The sequence below is a fragment of the Cyprinus carpio genome, chromosome B19 (genome assembly GCF_018340385.1).
Source record: "Cyprinus carpio isolate SPL01 chromosome B19, ASM1834038v1, whole genome shotgun sequence".
In the NCBI taxonomy this organism is placed as follows: domain Eukaryota; kingdom Metazoa; phylum Chordata; class Actinopteri; order Cypriniformes; family Cyprinidae; genus Cyprinus; species Cyprinus carpio.
The window spans coordinates 10,375,719-10,391,710 of NC_056615.1; the positions used below are offsets into that span (position 1 = coordinate 10,375,719).

The window sequence follows — 15,992 nt, forward strand, 5'->3', positions numbered from 1 at the left end:
TGACTAGGCTGTGGGTTGTACTTTGAATTCTTAATGTTCTGTCAATGTAAGATTGAACAACAAGACTATTTGCTGAATTATTTGCAGAAGTGTAATTTTTTTTTTGTTGTGGCTTGATGCTTAGAGTTGCTCACATTTCTAAAAAAACAACAAGAAAAGCTCTGAGCCCAAACAGCATTTTCTTTTATTTAACAAATCAACAGCTCTAAGCTCAAAGAGCGATCTTCTTTTATTTAACAAATCAACATAGAAATATTGCATTGTCTTAAGTAAACATGATCATTCTTAAATCCATAAACTGGTAGAAATACATCATCGTTTGAGTAACCTCTAGAATGATAAACCAAGGCAGGCATCCGATGCTAGCCCAGTGTGCCTTAGAAAGACATGATCTACTGAAATTTACAAAAAGACCATTGGCAAAACACCACTAAGTCAACCCGAATATGAATATGCATTAAAAATCCCCCCTCCCAAACCCACCCCACATCCATTCATCATCATCATCATCATCATTCATTAAAGCCTATTTACAGTGAGTGGTACTTGCACGAGCGGACAGAGAATCAGGACGTTGTTCATCACTATAAATGGTTAATAACTTCATGCAAGTGCAACACTGACATCAATTAAATCTGAAACAAAAAAAAAAGACTTCAAAATGAGGAAGAGGACAGAAAGCATACACTACTAAGTATAGATTAAGGCAACAGATTCCTGATACTTATACTGTTTTAGTGTCATGGAATTAAAGCTGCGCTAATCATCATCAACGTTCCCGATTAAAATCACATAAACCTACTAACTTACTCAGTCAAAACGAACATGAACAAAAATCAAATGTTCACATTGTGCAAGAAAAAAAAAAAAAAAAAAAAAAAAAGTAAATACACATGGTATTTTACAACCTTCAGCACAGTGCAATTACAAAGAGTTTTACCTTAGGAAAAAAGCCCTTATAGTTTTATACATATGGCGAGGCTTTTTCTACTTTAGTTTGCAGGAAATAAAGCATTAGAGTCAACTGGTAATTGATTAAAAAGGGAAGAGTCATAACATCTTCAAGATCCACATGCCCAGTTACATGGGTAAAATATATATATGTAATCAGGACGGAAGAAAAGCTCTAAGAAAATAGGTTTAGCATTAAAAAAGTTCTCTGTAATATAACCGTTCTCTGGTTTTCCACCACAGCAATCTATAGGATTACAGTAATTCACCTTTTACTGCTCAAGCTAATGTCACAGAAGTACTGCTGGAGGAGACGCCGGCTCGCAGCGCCTCTCTGTGGCTTCTAACAGTAACTGCTGAACTGCAGCAGCACTAAAGTGCCACAAGAACAGTAATAGAGAGAAAGCAAGTAGATCCTTAATTTCCCAAATGAAATTCAACACTCCAACTTCAAAATCAGTTTAGTAGCATTTGGAAAATAATCATCATGAATGTTTTGCTCCACTAAAAGCATGTCTGATATCAAGGATGATAGGTAGTCCTTGATAAACTTCAGTGTAGCGTAATAGTGCACTTAGTAGTGTTCCAGCCCATGGACTGCTCACCTTTAATCTAGATTTGTTTTTGTTTTGTTTTTTTGCGCAGAGTTCCCCCAACTCAGTTGTGTTTCTATTTTGGATTTTTTTTTTTTTTTTTAAAGCACAGTAAATTTATTCAGTATAAAATTCTGTACTGTGAAATTATTGCATAATCTATTTGCATAAACTATCCTGGATGTTATTCACGGTTCATGTTTCTCTCCTGGCCTTTTTTTTCTGAACTTGCTTCGGCGGTTCCCAATTCTCATCAGATTTCTCTGTGGGAGCAAAAATAAAGAATTTTATTCAGCAAGATTATTATTATTATTATTAATATTATTATTATATACAGCAGGTCTCAAAGTCGACTTTGAACATTTACGATTTAAAATGTAATTTAAACCTGAAAAATACATTTTTTAGGATTTTGGGAAAAAAGAGGGGGAAAATTAAATACAAGGATATTCTGAAAATTACATTTTTAAATTGAAAATTTAATCCAAATTATGCTGGAGATATTCTCTGTAATGGGAAAATGGTATAAAAAAAAAGACCAAAAAAAATAAAGCATTTTTGTGTTAACTAAAATAAAATACAACATTAAACATTTTCATTTAGTTTAACTCAAAGTACGTACTAAAATAACTAAATCCAACAGATTAAACATTTTATCTATCTAAAGCAGGGGTGGCCAACCCTGCTCCTGGCGATCGACTGTCCTACAAAGTTCAGCTCCAACCCTAATCAAACACACCTGAAGCAACTAATTAAGGTCTTCAGGCTCACTTAAAAATTAAAGGCAGGTGTGTTTGATTAGGGTTGAAGCTAAACAATGCAGGACAGTCGATCGCCAGGAGCAGGGTTGGGCACCCCTGATCTAAAGTAACAAAATTTACTATTATAATACTGTATCAATGATACTAAAATAATGCTGACTCTCACTAGATCCACCCAATGCTCATCATCTGTGCTCCACTCACTTTGTGAAGACTGTGGAGGGATGTTTTGCTTGGATCCCTCATCTTTTGGAACATGAGGAGGATGAGGCTTGACAGTCACACTCTTCTCTGCAGGAGCAGAACCTACTTGAGTCACCTGGAAGAGGAACGTACAACTTGTTCACTCATGCAGAATTCAAGCAGGGTTGACATTTAAGTATTCATTCATTGTGTCACTACTTGGTTTATTGGAACGTGATTGTTACCTCAACAGCTGAACCGTCTTCTTCCGGTCTCTTCTTTTTCTTTCGTCTTTTGGATTTTCCACCTCCTGCAGGATCTACCTTGTCGTTGTCATCATTAGATTCCTACATCCAGATCAAATACTTAGTTAAATCTACTAGAAGTTTTGTTGATATAAGTTTAAAAAAAAATAAGTGAATGTGTTTTTTCATACCACAAGTGGCTTGGAAACTGGCATCTCTTTCAAAGCGGGGGGATCTACTTTATGCTCCACATAATTGTCCCATATCTCAGTTGGAGCGTTCCAGTCTGAGCTCAGGTCCTCAGTGGCAAGACCATCTGAAATCATATGGAGATACTGATGATGTTAATAGTCTTTCATAATATAGACTACCACTCAAATTTTAGGGTCTTTTTTTTAATACTTCTATTCAGCAAGGGGACATTAAATTGATCAAAGTGACATATTATTTTTTATTTTTTTTTTAAATAAATGTTTTTCTTTTGAACTTTCTATTCATGAAAGAATCCACAAAAAAATTTAACTGAACAACAATGATTTGTGTTCCAGCAAATCAGTATATATGAATTATTTCTGAAGGATCATGTGACACTGAATACTGGAGTGATTATACTGAAAATTCAGCTTTACCATCACAGGAATAAATTACATTTTAAAATATATTATTATTGAAAACAGGTATTTCAAATTGTGATAATATTTCACTGTTGTGTTACTGTATTTCTAATCAAATAAATGCAGCCTTGCTGAGCATAAGGGACTTTTCAAAAACATTTGAAAATTTTTTTACCAATCACAAACTTTTGAATGAAACATTCATCAAGTAAATACTGAGTCTAAATAAGTTTTGATCTTACTGAAGTTGGGCCATTGACTGTCAAAGGTGGGTCTACTGTCCCATTGCCTGATTTCAGAGTTAGATTTAGTCCCAGTCTCTCCACCTGCGAAAATACAAGGAAAAGGTTCATTCTTCATGTTTGTAGTTCTTACCATTATGTGCTCCTCACAAGAATGACAGCGCAATGCAAATGAAAAATAAGTACCTGATGGGTTCAGTCCGAGCATTGTCAGGTTTACTGGGTTCGGTTCTGCCTTAATTCTACCATCCAAACCTATGTTACCATGCTTATATATAATTTTATGCATAACATATAAACATAAAATTAAATAAGGTGAAATAACTCAAAGGTTTGAATTTCATCTACCATCTACCATCTGATGTTTACTATTACTACATGTAACGAAACTTTAAAATCGGTCACAAAAAAAAATCCTTAAATGCAACCATTGTTATAAATAAATCATATAACCAGCTCTGATCTATTACCCTCAGACTCTTGTTTCCTGGTGGTGTTCTCACGGTTCTTGTGCACAGGGGGCTTTCTCCCAGCAGACAACTTCTCGTTGTTTAAAGCATTTGTTTGGGTTGGCTTCGCAGGAACCTCTGTCCTTCCTCCACCATTAACAGAGTTCACATCCTTCCAGTTAGACAACACTAAAAGAACAGGGTGACATTTATGAGGTAAGTTCTGTCACATGATTATCGTTGAAAAGCTTGTGGACGGTAAGATGCTTTTTAAAGAAGTCTCTTTTGCTCACAAATGATGCATTTATTTGATCAGTAAAAGCATTAACACTGTGAAATATTATTGTAATTAATTTATCTTTAAATGTATTTTAAAATATATATATATATATATATATATATATATATATATATATATATATATATATATATATATATATATATATATAAAAATTCAGCAACCATTACTCCAGTCTTCGGTGTCACATGATCCTTCAGAAATCACTCTAATATGCAGATTTGCTGCTCAAGAAACATTTCTTATTATTATTATCATCAAAGTTGAAAGCAATGTATAATATCTCTGTAAAAACTGTGATTTTGGGATTCGTTCAAGTTGAAAAGAAAAGCATTTATTTAAAATAGAAATCTTTTTAACATTAACACAAATATTTTTAGTGTCCCTTTTGATCCATTTAATGCATCCTCGCAAAAGATAAAAAAAAAATCTTACCATCCCAAAACTTTTGAACAATAGCATACACGAATCTATGTCCTTGATAAAAATACATGTATTTCTATAAAATTAATTCTAGAGGGTTTTTTTATTTTTTATTCACAGATTCTGTATTCAGTATATGAAAAGTGTAATTTTACCTGAGGGTATAATGGTGTCACCCTTCGAGGCCTTGGCACGTGATGACTCTGCAATACATCAAAGGAAGAACTCTTTAATGATCAAAAGTAGCATGGATCTTAAAGGAAACCCGTAAGTATTAACATTTTCTTGGATGCCATGAACAGTCTAATTAACAAGCACTGAATTTAGAAAATGCATACCCTTGTTCTTTTTGGGGCCAGCTGGGGCTGGGGCTGTAGCTGCAGGTTGCTCTACCTTCTGACTGGCACGATCTCCAACCTCAGGGCTCCCAGAGCTGTCACCAGGGCCCTTCTCTTTTTTGCGCTGCTGACGTTTTTCTCGATTACTGACCTTGGTTTCCCAAGCACCTGCTAAACACAGTCATACTGAAAGTGCATCTCATACAAGCAGCTCATTAGAATTTTTGAGACTAATCACTAACAATATACCTTTATTCTGAAAAAGTGAAGTTGCCACTACAGTTCACTAACCCAGTTTCATACCTTCATCAGGTTCCTTGCCTACGGCGGAGGAAACATCTTGGGTTGGCTTCACATCTGGTTTTGGTTTCTTCTTGTTTTTCTTGGTCTACATAAGAGAAAAAAACACTCATTTAGAATTTACCGACCAATCTGAAACAAAGTATCTTTCTTCCTCTCACACTTACTACAGGCACATAGTGACAGACTGTTATAAAGATTTCCTAAAATACGTATTCGGCCTTGAAAAAACTATGCCTAAAGTTTGAGACCTTGGGACAAAGTACACAGTTTCCCCTCTGGATGTACCCTACATTTGCTGTATCTGCATTATCAAGTTACAGGCCGATACTGACACCCGACCTCTCTCAATCACTGTTTACAGACCGAACCAAGGCCGATTCAAACCTTCACAGCACTGCTGTGCAAAAGAGTCAAACGTACTTTCCAAACCTGTCAAGTATTGTTAATGTGCCCTACAAGTGGATCTGGAAATTTCAGAATTACAAATTCAGTTTTTATTTACAAGTGAGAAACTGATTCCAGACAACACTTCAACCGTGACTTTGGAAAGGGCATGCAGACTTGAAACACTGATATATAATATGGATAATACCAAATCTATAATCTACTGTCTATAAAGAGTCTATAGTGCAGATATTCACAAATATTTTGTCTGCCAAACCCATTTGTCTAATTTCACTTGCAAAATAATCACAAGCACCCCATGAATTTTTAATAATTTAACAACAGATTTGCTTGTTCATGGTTCTCTGATTGTCACATGGCGTGTAAAACAAATAATGCATTTTTTCAAGTGTTTTATCATTACGTTACAATACTAATATTTATTCTTTATTTTTTTTTTGCTTTTTTTAAGATAAGATAGTATGTAGACAGGAAGTAAGGTGGGGGAGAGAGGGGGTAAGGGAATTTGGAAAGGTTTGCAAGCCGAGACTCAAACTCGGGACGGCCGAAGTGCAACGGTGCTATATGTCGGCACGCTGCCTACAAAGCTATTGGCACAGTCTACTATTTATTCTTAAATTGCCCACTTTTGTAATCACTTTCAGAATGATTTTTTTTTCCAGCGGATAAATGATAAAGCAGCAATTCACTCAACTTTAAAGAGCAAATATTTAAATCAGAAGACAACATAAATGCAGCATGTGCTTATAATTAAGAGAAAGTTATCATCGGTTAGTGTGGATTAATATAGTTTTCCTTATAGTTATCTTTATATTTATCGTTCTTCGTGTGAACAGGCCTTTAATCACACAATTTTAAAGGTTTGCTTCACATCCTCTTTTGATATCATGTATAAATATTTGCATTTAAATGTAGTTATTTGTATTTTTTTGTTCACGGTGTGATTCTTTTGCTTTGTTTATGTTACTTCCGTGTTGTTTCTGACTTGAGTGTTTGTGATTACATCACAGAGATATAAAAGTTTTCAGTCAAATCAGTGTATATGTATGTTCAACGTTGTTAACAAATCTCCAAAGATCTCTAAACTGTTTTGCTCCTCAGAAAAGCTAAAGAAATGCACCACAGCTGTGCCAAAAATGCCTTAGTTACTACAATTATTGTTACTACAAATATATCAACAAACACACACACATCCTCAACAAAACCAGTATGAATACTAGGTGGATCAACCTTTGTGTCCGCAGGTATCTGTGCTGGTGCTGGTGCTGGTGCAGGTGCTGGTGCAGGTGCAGGAGGGGGCTTCTTCTTCTCCTCGATGACTTTAATGTCCTCCTGAGGTCCAGCCACGGTCTGTCCATTGGCCTGGGCCTTCTGCTGCGGGCGCATGACAGTGACACACCGACAATTACAAACTCCTCATTTCCTTCCTCTATCAACCGAAAGTGCTTGAAAACAACCCTTAGACCATGAAAACCGTAACTACGCGGATACTTTATAGTTTAGACTCATAAAAAGGCGGTGTTTAGCCAAAACGAAACTTATGAGCGTGTCTGCTAAACTGTGCTACGTGGCTCTCCTACCGCCTTCGTGTCGGTTTTATCACTATACATATATATATATTACTCGTAATCAAATAACAACCCCAGTTTTGTTAATTTAATACTAAATGTGATGATAAGCAATATAGAATTAAATAGTTTTGATTGGAAAATAATTTCTGTGTGAAAAGATGATTCTTAGCCGTTTTGACAGGTTAGCACTTTAGCAGCTTAACGTTACTCGTGCAAACCCCCTTCAAACTCAGGTCAGCTAATGTTAAATAGGATTTTTAGGAAGACAGTGCATCTCAGAATCTAGCAGGCTGCCTATCTAGACTTTATTTTTGGGTATCACAAAAAGGCTGTCTAACTGTCTCAGTTTTGAATCACAGTCATTAGCACTAGCAAATCACAAGCGCAGGCCGCTTACCTTCTCGGCTGCTTTCTTTTTGTTCTTCTTTTTCGGTTCGCTCGGCTCGGTCTTCACAGACTTCGGTGGTACGGCGGCCTTCACCGAGGTCCCGGCAGCGGCGGTGCTGGGACTCACAGGAACGGGCGTAGCTCGGCGCTTCCTCCGTCCACAGGCCGCGAGCAGCACCAGCACAGTCAGCCCGAGCAGCGCCGCGCTCAGAATCAGCCACGACGGGTACTGCTCCGGCTTTATCCCCAGATCAAGCCCCAGCTCGGCCCGGAGGAAGTCCGAGCCGGAGGACAGCAGCCCGCGGATACGGTCGGACACGTACTCAGCTCGCTGTGTGGCTAAAGCTCGCCAGTCCTGGTCCATTTTAAACAGGCGGACAAGAACCGCACGCAGAGGCATAGAGTGAGCTGCTGCTGCTGGCAGCGGGAGAGAGTGAATGGCAGGAGGGAGTGGTTTTGAAATTTCTCGCCTTCTTACATTATGGCTGTGTCCCAAAACATATCGATCTGACTACCTAGACAACACTTTTGGGCGTCTTTAGAGGGCGCAGCATTTTTGGTCATCAAAAGGAAAAAAAAAGTCTAAGGAAAATATCCAAAGTTTTTTATTTTGTTTGATAAATTTTTATCAATAAATATAAAGTTTCCGGCATCACTTCCTACTGTCACGTTTTTTTTTTTTTTGATTGATTGATGTCTTTTTTTAATTAGTAATAAAAATGTGACAGATTCTTGAAACAATATGGGATTTCTTTCTGATGATTCTGTTGATTTGTTTTCTTTCCTTAGCTTATGTTTCCGTTTATTACCTAATTCATTTATTTTTCTTTCACAGTTCCTCTACTGATACTTTTGAGAAAAAAATAATAATTTATATATATATATATATATATATATATATATATATATATATATATATATGTATATATATGCTCCATTTACTAACCTCATTAGTCTATTGCCAAATTATGATATTAATTGTTTTAACCCATCAAAATTTGTTTCAATAATTGGTTCTATCGCTGATCTATAATAATCATTCTATAGACCAGTAGTAACTTTATTTTAAATAAAATCACAAAAAAAAAAAAAAAAAAAAAAATTGAGTAATCTGTTTATTCAATCTGGGATTGTCATAAATCAGAAAACGATGCTGGCCTTAGCTACAGAATAACACTCAAGAAGATTTCCCTTTCAGCTAAGTACTGAGTAAAGGCTCTGAATACTTACGGAAATGTGATATTTCAGGGTTTTTTTATTTTAAATTTTTTTTTTATCAATTTACAGACATTTCTAAAATTCTGTTTTCACTTTGTCATTATGAGGTACGGAGTATAGATTAATGAGTAAAAAAAAAAAAGAATTTAAACAATTGTAGTCAGGCTGCAACATAACAAAACTGAAAAAACTGAGGGGGGTCTGAATACTTTCGGAATGCACTGTATAGATAGATAGATTTATCGATAGATAGATATAGATAGACAGATAATGTTTTTCCTTCCCTGTATGTTAATAGCCCTGCAGGCCAGGGTTTCCATTTGCACCCCGAGAAAATCATTGTAGCCTAGCCTATAATTTATAGGCTGATTGCAAGGATGTAAAAAAGTACTCAAAATTACACTTGAGTGAAAGTACACATACTGAATAAACATGTTACTTTAAAAGCAAAAACGTACAACTCTGAATTGTACTCAAGTATTAAAAAAGTAGAAGTAACCTAAAAATTAAAAAGAGAGAGAGAGGATATTCTTGTTTTATCATATTGAATTACAAAGTTTTAGTTAGATAGATACAAAGGTTTGGTAAAGGGGAAAAACAAAAAAACACAATGGACACAACATCAGTTAATGTTCAGCACAGTAGAACACATAAAATACAGCCCTTAAAGAGATACGTCATCCTTCACACTCTCATGCCATCCCACATGTATAAGCCGTGTAAGACTCTCTTCAAAAACACTTTTGGAAAATAGTCCATCTTTCTGCATATAATGTAAGTGTACAGGACGTCCAATGAAGCTGCTTCTAAAACTAAATAAAATGAACACAGCAGCAAACCATAAAACCCAAGTTGATGAATCAATGTCTTCTTAAGTAAAAATTATAGGCGTGTAAGAAAAACACTGATGTTTTAAATTTTACTCTCGTTCACTTTGTGTGGTTTTTGAAGAGGTCCTGGATATTTGCATTAAATGGACTAAAAATATTTATTTATTAAATTATTTAATTTTTCATCTTCAGAGCAAGATGTGATGCATATTCCAGACAGTATACAACTACATGTGTTGAGTTAATGTTGAGTGACATGGAAATAAAACACAATAATGACTTTTAAAGTAACATTTTGTGCTTTCTATTCAATGCATTGTTTACAATAATTAAACTTTTCTTATTTATTTGGGGCATTAAAGGTTTTCTTAATATTAGTATGTGACGGATTTAGATTCATTACTTTAATTAATAGGCAAATCCTGTAATTATGTAGATTAAAACATAATTAATTGACAGCCCTATTGCTACTCAGTATATAATTATAATACCACTCATCCACTTTCCATTTTCCGTCATCCAATATTTTTGGAGATTTGTGACATTTAATGAATTCAAAGCAATCATAGCCACCAAAATATTAACTGTATTTAAAATCTCATTATTGATTTTATTTGCATATCATTAAAAATAATTAATTAAACTGGCTTAAAATAAACTGAAGCCAGACATTTCCCTGATGAAAGTTATAAGTGAAGCTGAAACTTACCTGATTACTGTGCAAAAGAAAATAAAATGCAAAAATGTAACGAGAACTTCTGTAATAAAGTTGAAATAAAATTCTAAGGAGTGTATATAGTACTGTATTTTCTTCTAATCAAGTAAAAGTACAAGTAGTCAGTTTAAATTGCACTTGCGTGAAGAACAAATCCCCCAAAATAATACTTAGGTACAGTAATCAAGTAAAATGTAAAAATATCTAAAACATCTTTGAAATTTAGGAAAACAAAAAACCCAAAATAAAACAAAACCTATAAAGTCTACAGTTTGTTTACTTTTTCTTGGACCTAAAAGCACACAAAAAAAAAAGTCAACTGACTAATGTTTTTTTCTGCAAAACATAATGAAACTGTCCCAAAAATAAATAGTATTTCTTCTAGTTCATCGTTAGAAATCTGCATCAAGAGTGAATTCACAGTCCATCACATTTGACATCACTCCAAGTCGCTGGTATTCAGCCACTCGCTTCTCGAAGAAATTCGTTTTTCCCTCCAATGAAATCGACTCCATGAAGTCGAAAGGGTTTTCTGACTTGTAAACCTTTTGAGACAGAATTTAAAAGCACTGTTTTATAAATATAAAGATTTTAAGACAAAACTCATAATACAATCGTGATAAAATACTGACTTTGGGCAATCCTAGGTCTGTTAGCAGCCGGTCAGCCACAAACTCAATGTATTGCTTCATGAGAGAGCAGTTCATCCCGATCAAATTGACGGGTAAGGCTTCTGTGAGAAACTCCTAAAGGAAAACAAACAAATACAAATGCAGTTACGCTCATGCCTGAAATAATTCATTCTGCAGCACTAGAGTACAGCAAAGTATAACGTACCTGTTCAATGCTCACGGATTTTGTGATGATGTCTTTCACTCTGTCAGCAGAAGGTTTCTTCACCAAGTAGCTGTACATTAGACATGCGAAATTACAGTGCAGACCCTGTGAAGTTTCAGATGGCGCAATCAATAATCAGTTACAGCCTTGATTAGATTTTCAGTGGGACTTCTTATTATCTCTATATTTATTTATTTTTTATCATAGACACAGATAACAAATCTTGATCAAAACAAGATGTAAAGGTCTTAAAGATTTAACCTCATCTCTGCTGATGAGTTCATTGGAGTAGGTGAGTCCGGGCATCAGGCCTCTTTTCTTCAACCAGTAGATGGCAGCAAATGATCCAGAGAAGAAGATGCCTTCCACTGCTGCAAATGCTACTAATCGCTCTCCTAAAACCAGATAGATAAATATAAATATACACTGCTGTTGATCAAGTGGAATAATCAATATTTTATGTTCATTTTAGAAAGAAAAAAAAAATAAGTATTTTTTCACATACCAAAAGCTGAGTTTCTGTCAGAGATCCACTGTAAGGCCCAGTCTGCTTTTCGCCTTACACAAGGCATGGTGTGAATTGCATTAAACAAATAGTCCCTTTAAGAAGAAGTTTGGATTTAGAGAGAGAGAAAACAATAATATATATATATATATAAAATGTATTGTTTATAACACATATATTATAATTTTAATCAAAGATGTTCACAAGTAGAGCAATCATTAATTTAGTCTCTTATGTGTACAAGACTGTTTTTGTGGTTAGAAAATAAAATGTCTTGCAAAGTTTGCTCATAAACCACATAAGGTGCTTAACTGAATCTCGCACCTGTCACCTGTGTAAAAGCACTTTAAAAGCTGTAACTGACTTTAAGTAAAGAAATACACTTTTCACACATTTTACCTCTCTTTTAGATCCCTTATGTAGGTGTTGATAAGCATGCTGTACATTTCGGAGTGCACATTCTCTATGAGGATCTGAAAGCCGTAGAAGGAGCGAGCTTCTGGGATCTGCACCTCTTGACTGAACCGCTGCACCTGTGACAAGCAAAGACATGATGTTTGGAAATAACTTCTTGATCTCTTCAGTCTAAAATTTTACATTGGTTTCCATAATCTTAATGTTAGGTTAGGAGATGCACTTGCCAGGTTCTCGTTGACTATCCCATCACTTGCTGCAAAGAAAGCGAGTACATGGGATATGAAGTGTTTCTCTTCAGACTTCAGGTTGTCCCAGTGAACCAAGTCCTTTGATAAGTCCACCTAAACAAACCATTGAAATGTTTAGCAATTTTGCATTCAGCAGAGATAAGGACAAATACTATTTTTTTGATAAAATTCTTCTTAAATGTATAGTTCAGTAAAACTGAAAATTCACCCACGTCACTTCAAAAGTGGGTTTCTTACTTCCATGGACAGGTTTGGAACAAAATGAGGGTGAATAAAGTCCTGTTTACACCAAGAACAATAACGACACATAAGCATCCACACCAATGGACTATAACCTGTTTATCACAAGGCATGCTGCAGGTTGTCTGCTTTAAACTATTGGGTGGATTCTAATCGGCTGTCGATGTTGTTTATCATTTGGAAAAAAATATTCTGAAAGCAATTCCAACAATATAGTTCCTCTGTTTCTTTATGGTTACAGTTGTGGTGTGGACAGAATTAGAACCATTATTAAAACTTTAAAGTTAAAGTTATCATTAAGGCCAGTTCACACCAAGAAAATTAAAAGCGTCCACACCAATGTACGATAACGTTATGTTAATTATAAACGCAAGCATGCTGCAGTTGTTATGCTCATGCTATTTAAAGTCGAGGGGATTCTGATTGGCTGTCAATGTTATACTGTTTATCAACTGGAAGAATATCGTTCTGAAAGCCATTCCAACGACATCGTTCTTTTGTGTCGTTTTCGTTGTATTTGTGGCATGGACTTCCCTACTGAAATAAACAAGCACATACACAGCATACGAGGTGCAGGTCAGGAGAGACCAAAGTTAAGTGGAGAGGACATACGAGCGCTTTACTTATTTACTAAGCCACCAAGGTTTCGGCAAGAAGCCTTTGTCAATGTATGGACTTCCCTACTCTAAATAAAAGTCTGGAGGCCTATCTATAGACTACAGGCTAATTCCATTTTTCTTAACCTTTAACTTCTTAAAACTTTTTATCAAGAATTTTAAATCAGCTTAATAACAGCTAGGCTAACGAATTTTCTTCATAACGAATATACAAAAATAATAAACAGGCCAATCCGTGTATCATTTGTTCATTCGTTTTTTATTTAATATTGAAAGTAGAAAAATATTGAAAGTAGAAAACGGTTCCTTTTCCTGACACAGAAGAGAGTACGCCGCCTGCGTTAAGCTCAGAATTGCCAAAATGGCACTACGCTGATTTGGAGAGACACAGAGGAGAGGAGTTGATGCATAAAGTCGTTATTTTTGTTTTATTTCACTTACAAAAAGTATTCTCATCGCTTCATAACGTTGCGGTTGAATCACTGATGGCAGATGGAGTATTCTGACGATGTTTTTCATACTTTCCTGGACCTTGACACTGTTATTTATTTGCCAGTCTATGGGACAGTCACAGGGCTACCAGTTTTCATCCAAAAAATCTTAAATTGTGTTCAGAAGATGAACGAAGCTTTGACGGGTTTGGAACAACATGGGGTAAGTGAATAATGACAAAATTTTCATTTTGGGATGGAGTATCCCTTTAAATTTTCATTTTTCGTTCAAGGGTAAAAAAATGTATAAACAGCTAGAATATTTGATTTCTACTGGTGGAGCGGGAATTAAATGCCCCTTTCTGCTGATTGGTCAGCCGAAGATCAAAGGGTGCCATCATAAGTTCTTGCGCAGCAGCAGAATAATAGTCCTCCACTGCTGCAGTACGGATTCTTAACGCATTTATTGCAACTACATTTCATCTTTTTCTCCATCAAACAGACTAAAAAAAAGCTTGACACAACTCGTAAGGGGCAGAGCCGAGACTAGAGAATGTTTCCGCTGGTGATGAAGTGTGTCCCAGAGTGTTTGCTCATCAACAATAAGGCTAAAGGACGTTTCCTATCAGAAGTCAAATAGATGTTTATTAGATGTCTTTAAGATGTTTGTGATTTTGAATGTATGTAAAACTGACATCTTAAAGACGTCTGTCAGATGTGTGTACACACCAGATGCTTTCCAGATCAAGCGATCTTTAACATGTGCTATGTGATATCTATATCACCTGGTATGATGTCTGTCACAAGCTCTGTCTGGTCGATTCGGATTGGCTGTCAATGTTTGTATCGTTTATCAGCTGGAAAGAATATTGCCCTGAGAGCAATTTCAACGATATCATTCTGTGCTGTTATCGTTATAGCTGTGGAGGTGGGTTACGCTGTACTTGTTTAGTTCTCTTTAAACGGGCCTTTAAATAATAACAGATTTTTGGGGTGAATTTAATACCACAAGTGCCCTGGCGGTCGCGCGTTGTAACTGTTTTGTTAGTACAACAGTTATTACAATACATTCAAGCATTTTCACCAGAGCTGGCAAAATTATCATCTTAATATTAAATTTATAAGTAAATAAAAACAATACTCACCTCCTCAACTGTCCAGAATGAGGCCTGAGCTTGTTTGTACATTTTCCAGATGTCAGGATACTGGATTGGGAAAATGACAAATCGCTTTGGGTTTTCTCTGAGCAGGGGCTCGTCTTCAACACTGTTTGCGTCGACATGCTTGTGACCATTCTGCAGGAGAAACATGACAGTAAATAGAGGAATACGGGTTTTTAAAGATGTGACAAATTCAGTATGGTCTTCCTACATCATTCATTATGAGAGCGCAAGGGGAACAACCTGATGACGAATCTGCTTACGAAAAATTTAAATGGACGGTTTCATATACATGTGATTTAAACGACAACACTACAATCGTTCATGTTATTTACATATAACTCAGAAAATAACTATCACAATCAGTTTTTGATCCACTTTATCTATACCTTAATGTTACAATTTATCTTTAATCCAAACATCGCTGTCGCTATCCGCAACACACAACACTCTTTTTACTGACACTGTCATTATTATAAAAAAATAAACACTTTAGATTTCATTTTTACTTTTATTTTATTTTCATAAATGCTAAATATCGTTTTATTTAACTCAACGGTTTCTTTACCAAATGCTCGCGGCTCTTTGTTATGAAAGCTCAGAGCCGCACACATAACAAGACAGGCAGATTCAACATTTATCCGAAGGCCGCAGAATCACACTAACGTTACTTAAATGCTTTAGAGTAAGTTTATTATTACCTGATATTCCATAATGTTCGCTGAAGTGCCGCTGTTACCGGAGTTCATGGTTATAATCGTCTTTGGTCTCTGCGTCGTCTGTCATTGAGGATCCGCTCGTGAAGCAGCGCACAACACGCGGCTAGCTCCTCCTCCACTGTATACTAATTAACCCTTTCGCTTCTCATGTCTTACATAAAGCTAAAACTATTCAAATATGACACCACCCTCAGCTGGTTCAGTATATATGTCAGTCAGTGTTGCTCTGAGTATTCAAGTATACTAAGGTCTACATCAAGCACTTTGAGACAAACAAAAAACCGACTCGGTC

General features: G+C 35.7%; 2 protein-coding genes across 7 annotated transcripts; both read right to left on the reverse strand.

Moving 5' to 3' along the window:
* Positions 1 to 160: 160 nt before the first annotated feature.
* LOC109100229 (protein LYRIC-like) lies at positions 161 to 8,260 on the reverse strand. Of its 6 annotated transcripts, none has more exons than XM_042744684.1 (12): positions 7,774 to 8,260; positions 7,036 to 7,176; positions 5,389 to 5,485; positions 5,098 to 5,268; positions 4,915 to 4,962; positions 4,060 to 4,227; positions 3,776 to 3,844; positions 3,590 to 3,673; positions 2,925 to 3,049; positions 2,734 to 2,835; positions 2,510 to 2,624; positions 161 to 1,807 (listed from the first exon to the last, which is right to left on the reverse strand). In XM_042744684.1, exons 1-12 carry the CDS (start codon positions 8,161 to 8,163, stop codon positions 1,740 to 1,742), a joined length of 1,578 nt encoding a protein of 525 aa, XP_042600618.1. In that variant the 5' UTR covers positions 8,164 to 8,260; the 3' UTR covers positions 161 to 1,739. The 6 variants fall into 6 exon arrangements, with proteins under 6 accessions (XP_042600618.1, XP_042600623.1, XP_042600617.1 ...); XM_042744689.1 differs by having other exon boundaries at positions 5,098 to 5,265; positions 5,401 to 5,485; positions 7,774 to 8,257; XM_042744683.1 differs by having other exon boundaries at positions 7,036 to 7,179; positions 7,774 to 8,253.
* A 1,240-nt stretch (positions 8,261 to 9,500) lies between these two features.
* LOC109100240 (ribonucleoside-diphosphate reductase subunit M2 B-like) lies at positions 9,501 to 15,946 on the reverse strand. The gene is made up of 9 exons (XM_019113733.2): positions 15,683 to 15,946; positions 14,967 to 15,116; positions 12,510 to 12,626; positions 12,268 to 12,401; positions 11,869 to 11,963; positions 11,625 to 11,758; positions 11,364 to 11,468; positions 11,159 to 11,272; positions 9,501 to 11,071 (listed from the first exon to the last, which is right to left on the reverse strand). Exons 1-9 carry the CDS (start codon positions 15,728 to 15,730, stop codon positions 10,919 to 10,921), a joined length of 1,050 nt encoding a protein of 349 aa, XP_018969278.1. The 5' UTR covers positions 15,731 to 15,946; the 3' UTR covers positions 9,501 to 10,918.
* Between the last annotated feature and the right edge of the window lie 46 nt (positions 15,947 to 15,992).

Coding starts and splice junctions, on each gene's coding strand:
- LOC109100229 (XM_042744683.1), bottom strand. CDS start 8,163: ATGCCTCTGCGTGCGGTTCTTGTCCGCCTGTTTAAAATGGACCAGGAC. Junction 4,228..4,914: donor TGACACCATTATACCCTCAG/GTAAAATTACAC, acceptor CTGTTCTTTTAG/TGTTGTCTAACTGGAAGGAT. Junction 1,808..2,509: donor CCCTCCACAGTCTTCACAAA/GTGAGTGGAGCA, acceptor TTGCTCCCACAG/AGAAATCTGATGAGAATTGG.
- LOC109100240 (XM_019113733.2), bottom strand. CDS start 15,730: ATGAACTCCGGTAACAGCGGCACTTCAGCGAACATTATGGAATATCAG. Junction 12,627..14,966: donor CATTCTGGACAGTTGAGGAG/GTGAGTATTGTT, acceptor TGGTTTGTTTAG/GTGGACTTATCAAAGGACTT. Junction 12,402..12,509: donor GGATAGTCAACGAGAACCTG/GCAAGTGCATCT, acceptor TGCTTGTCACAG/GTGCAGCGGTTCAGTCAAGA.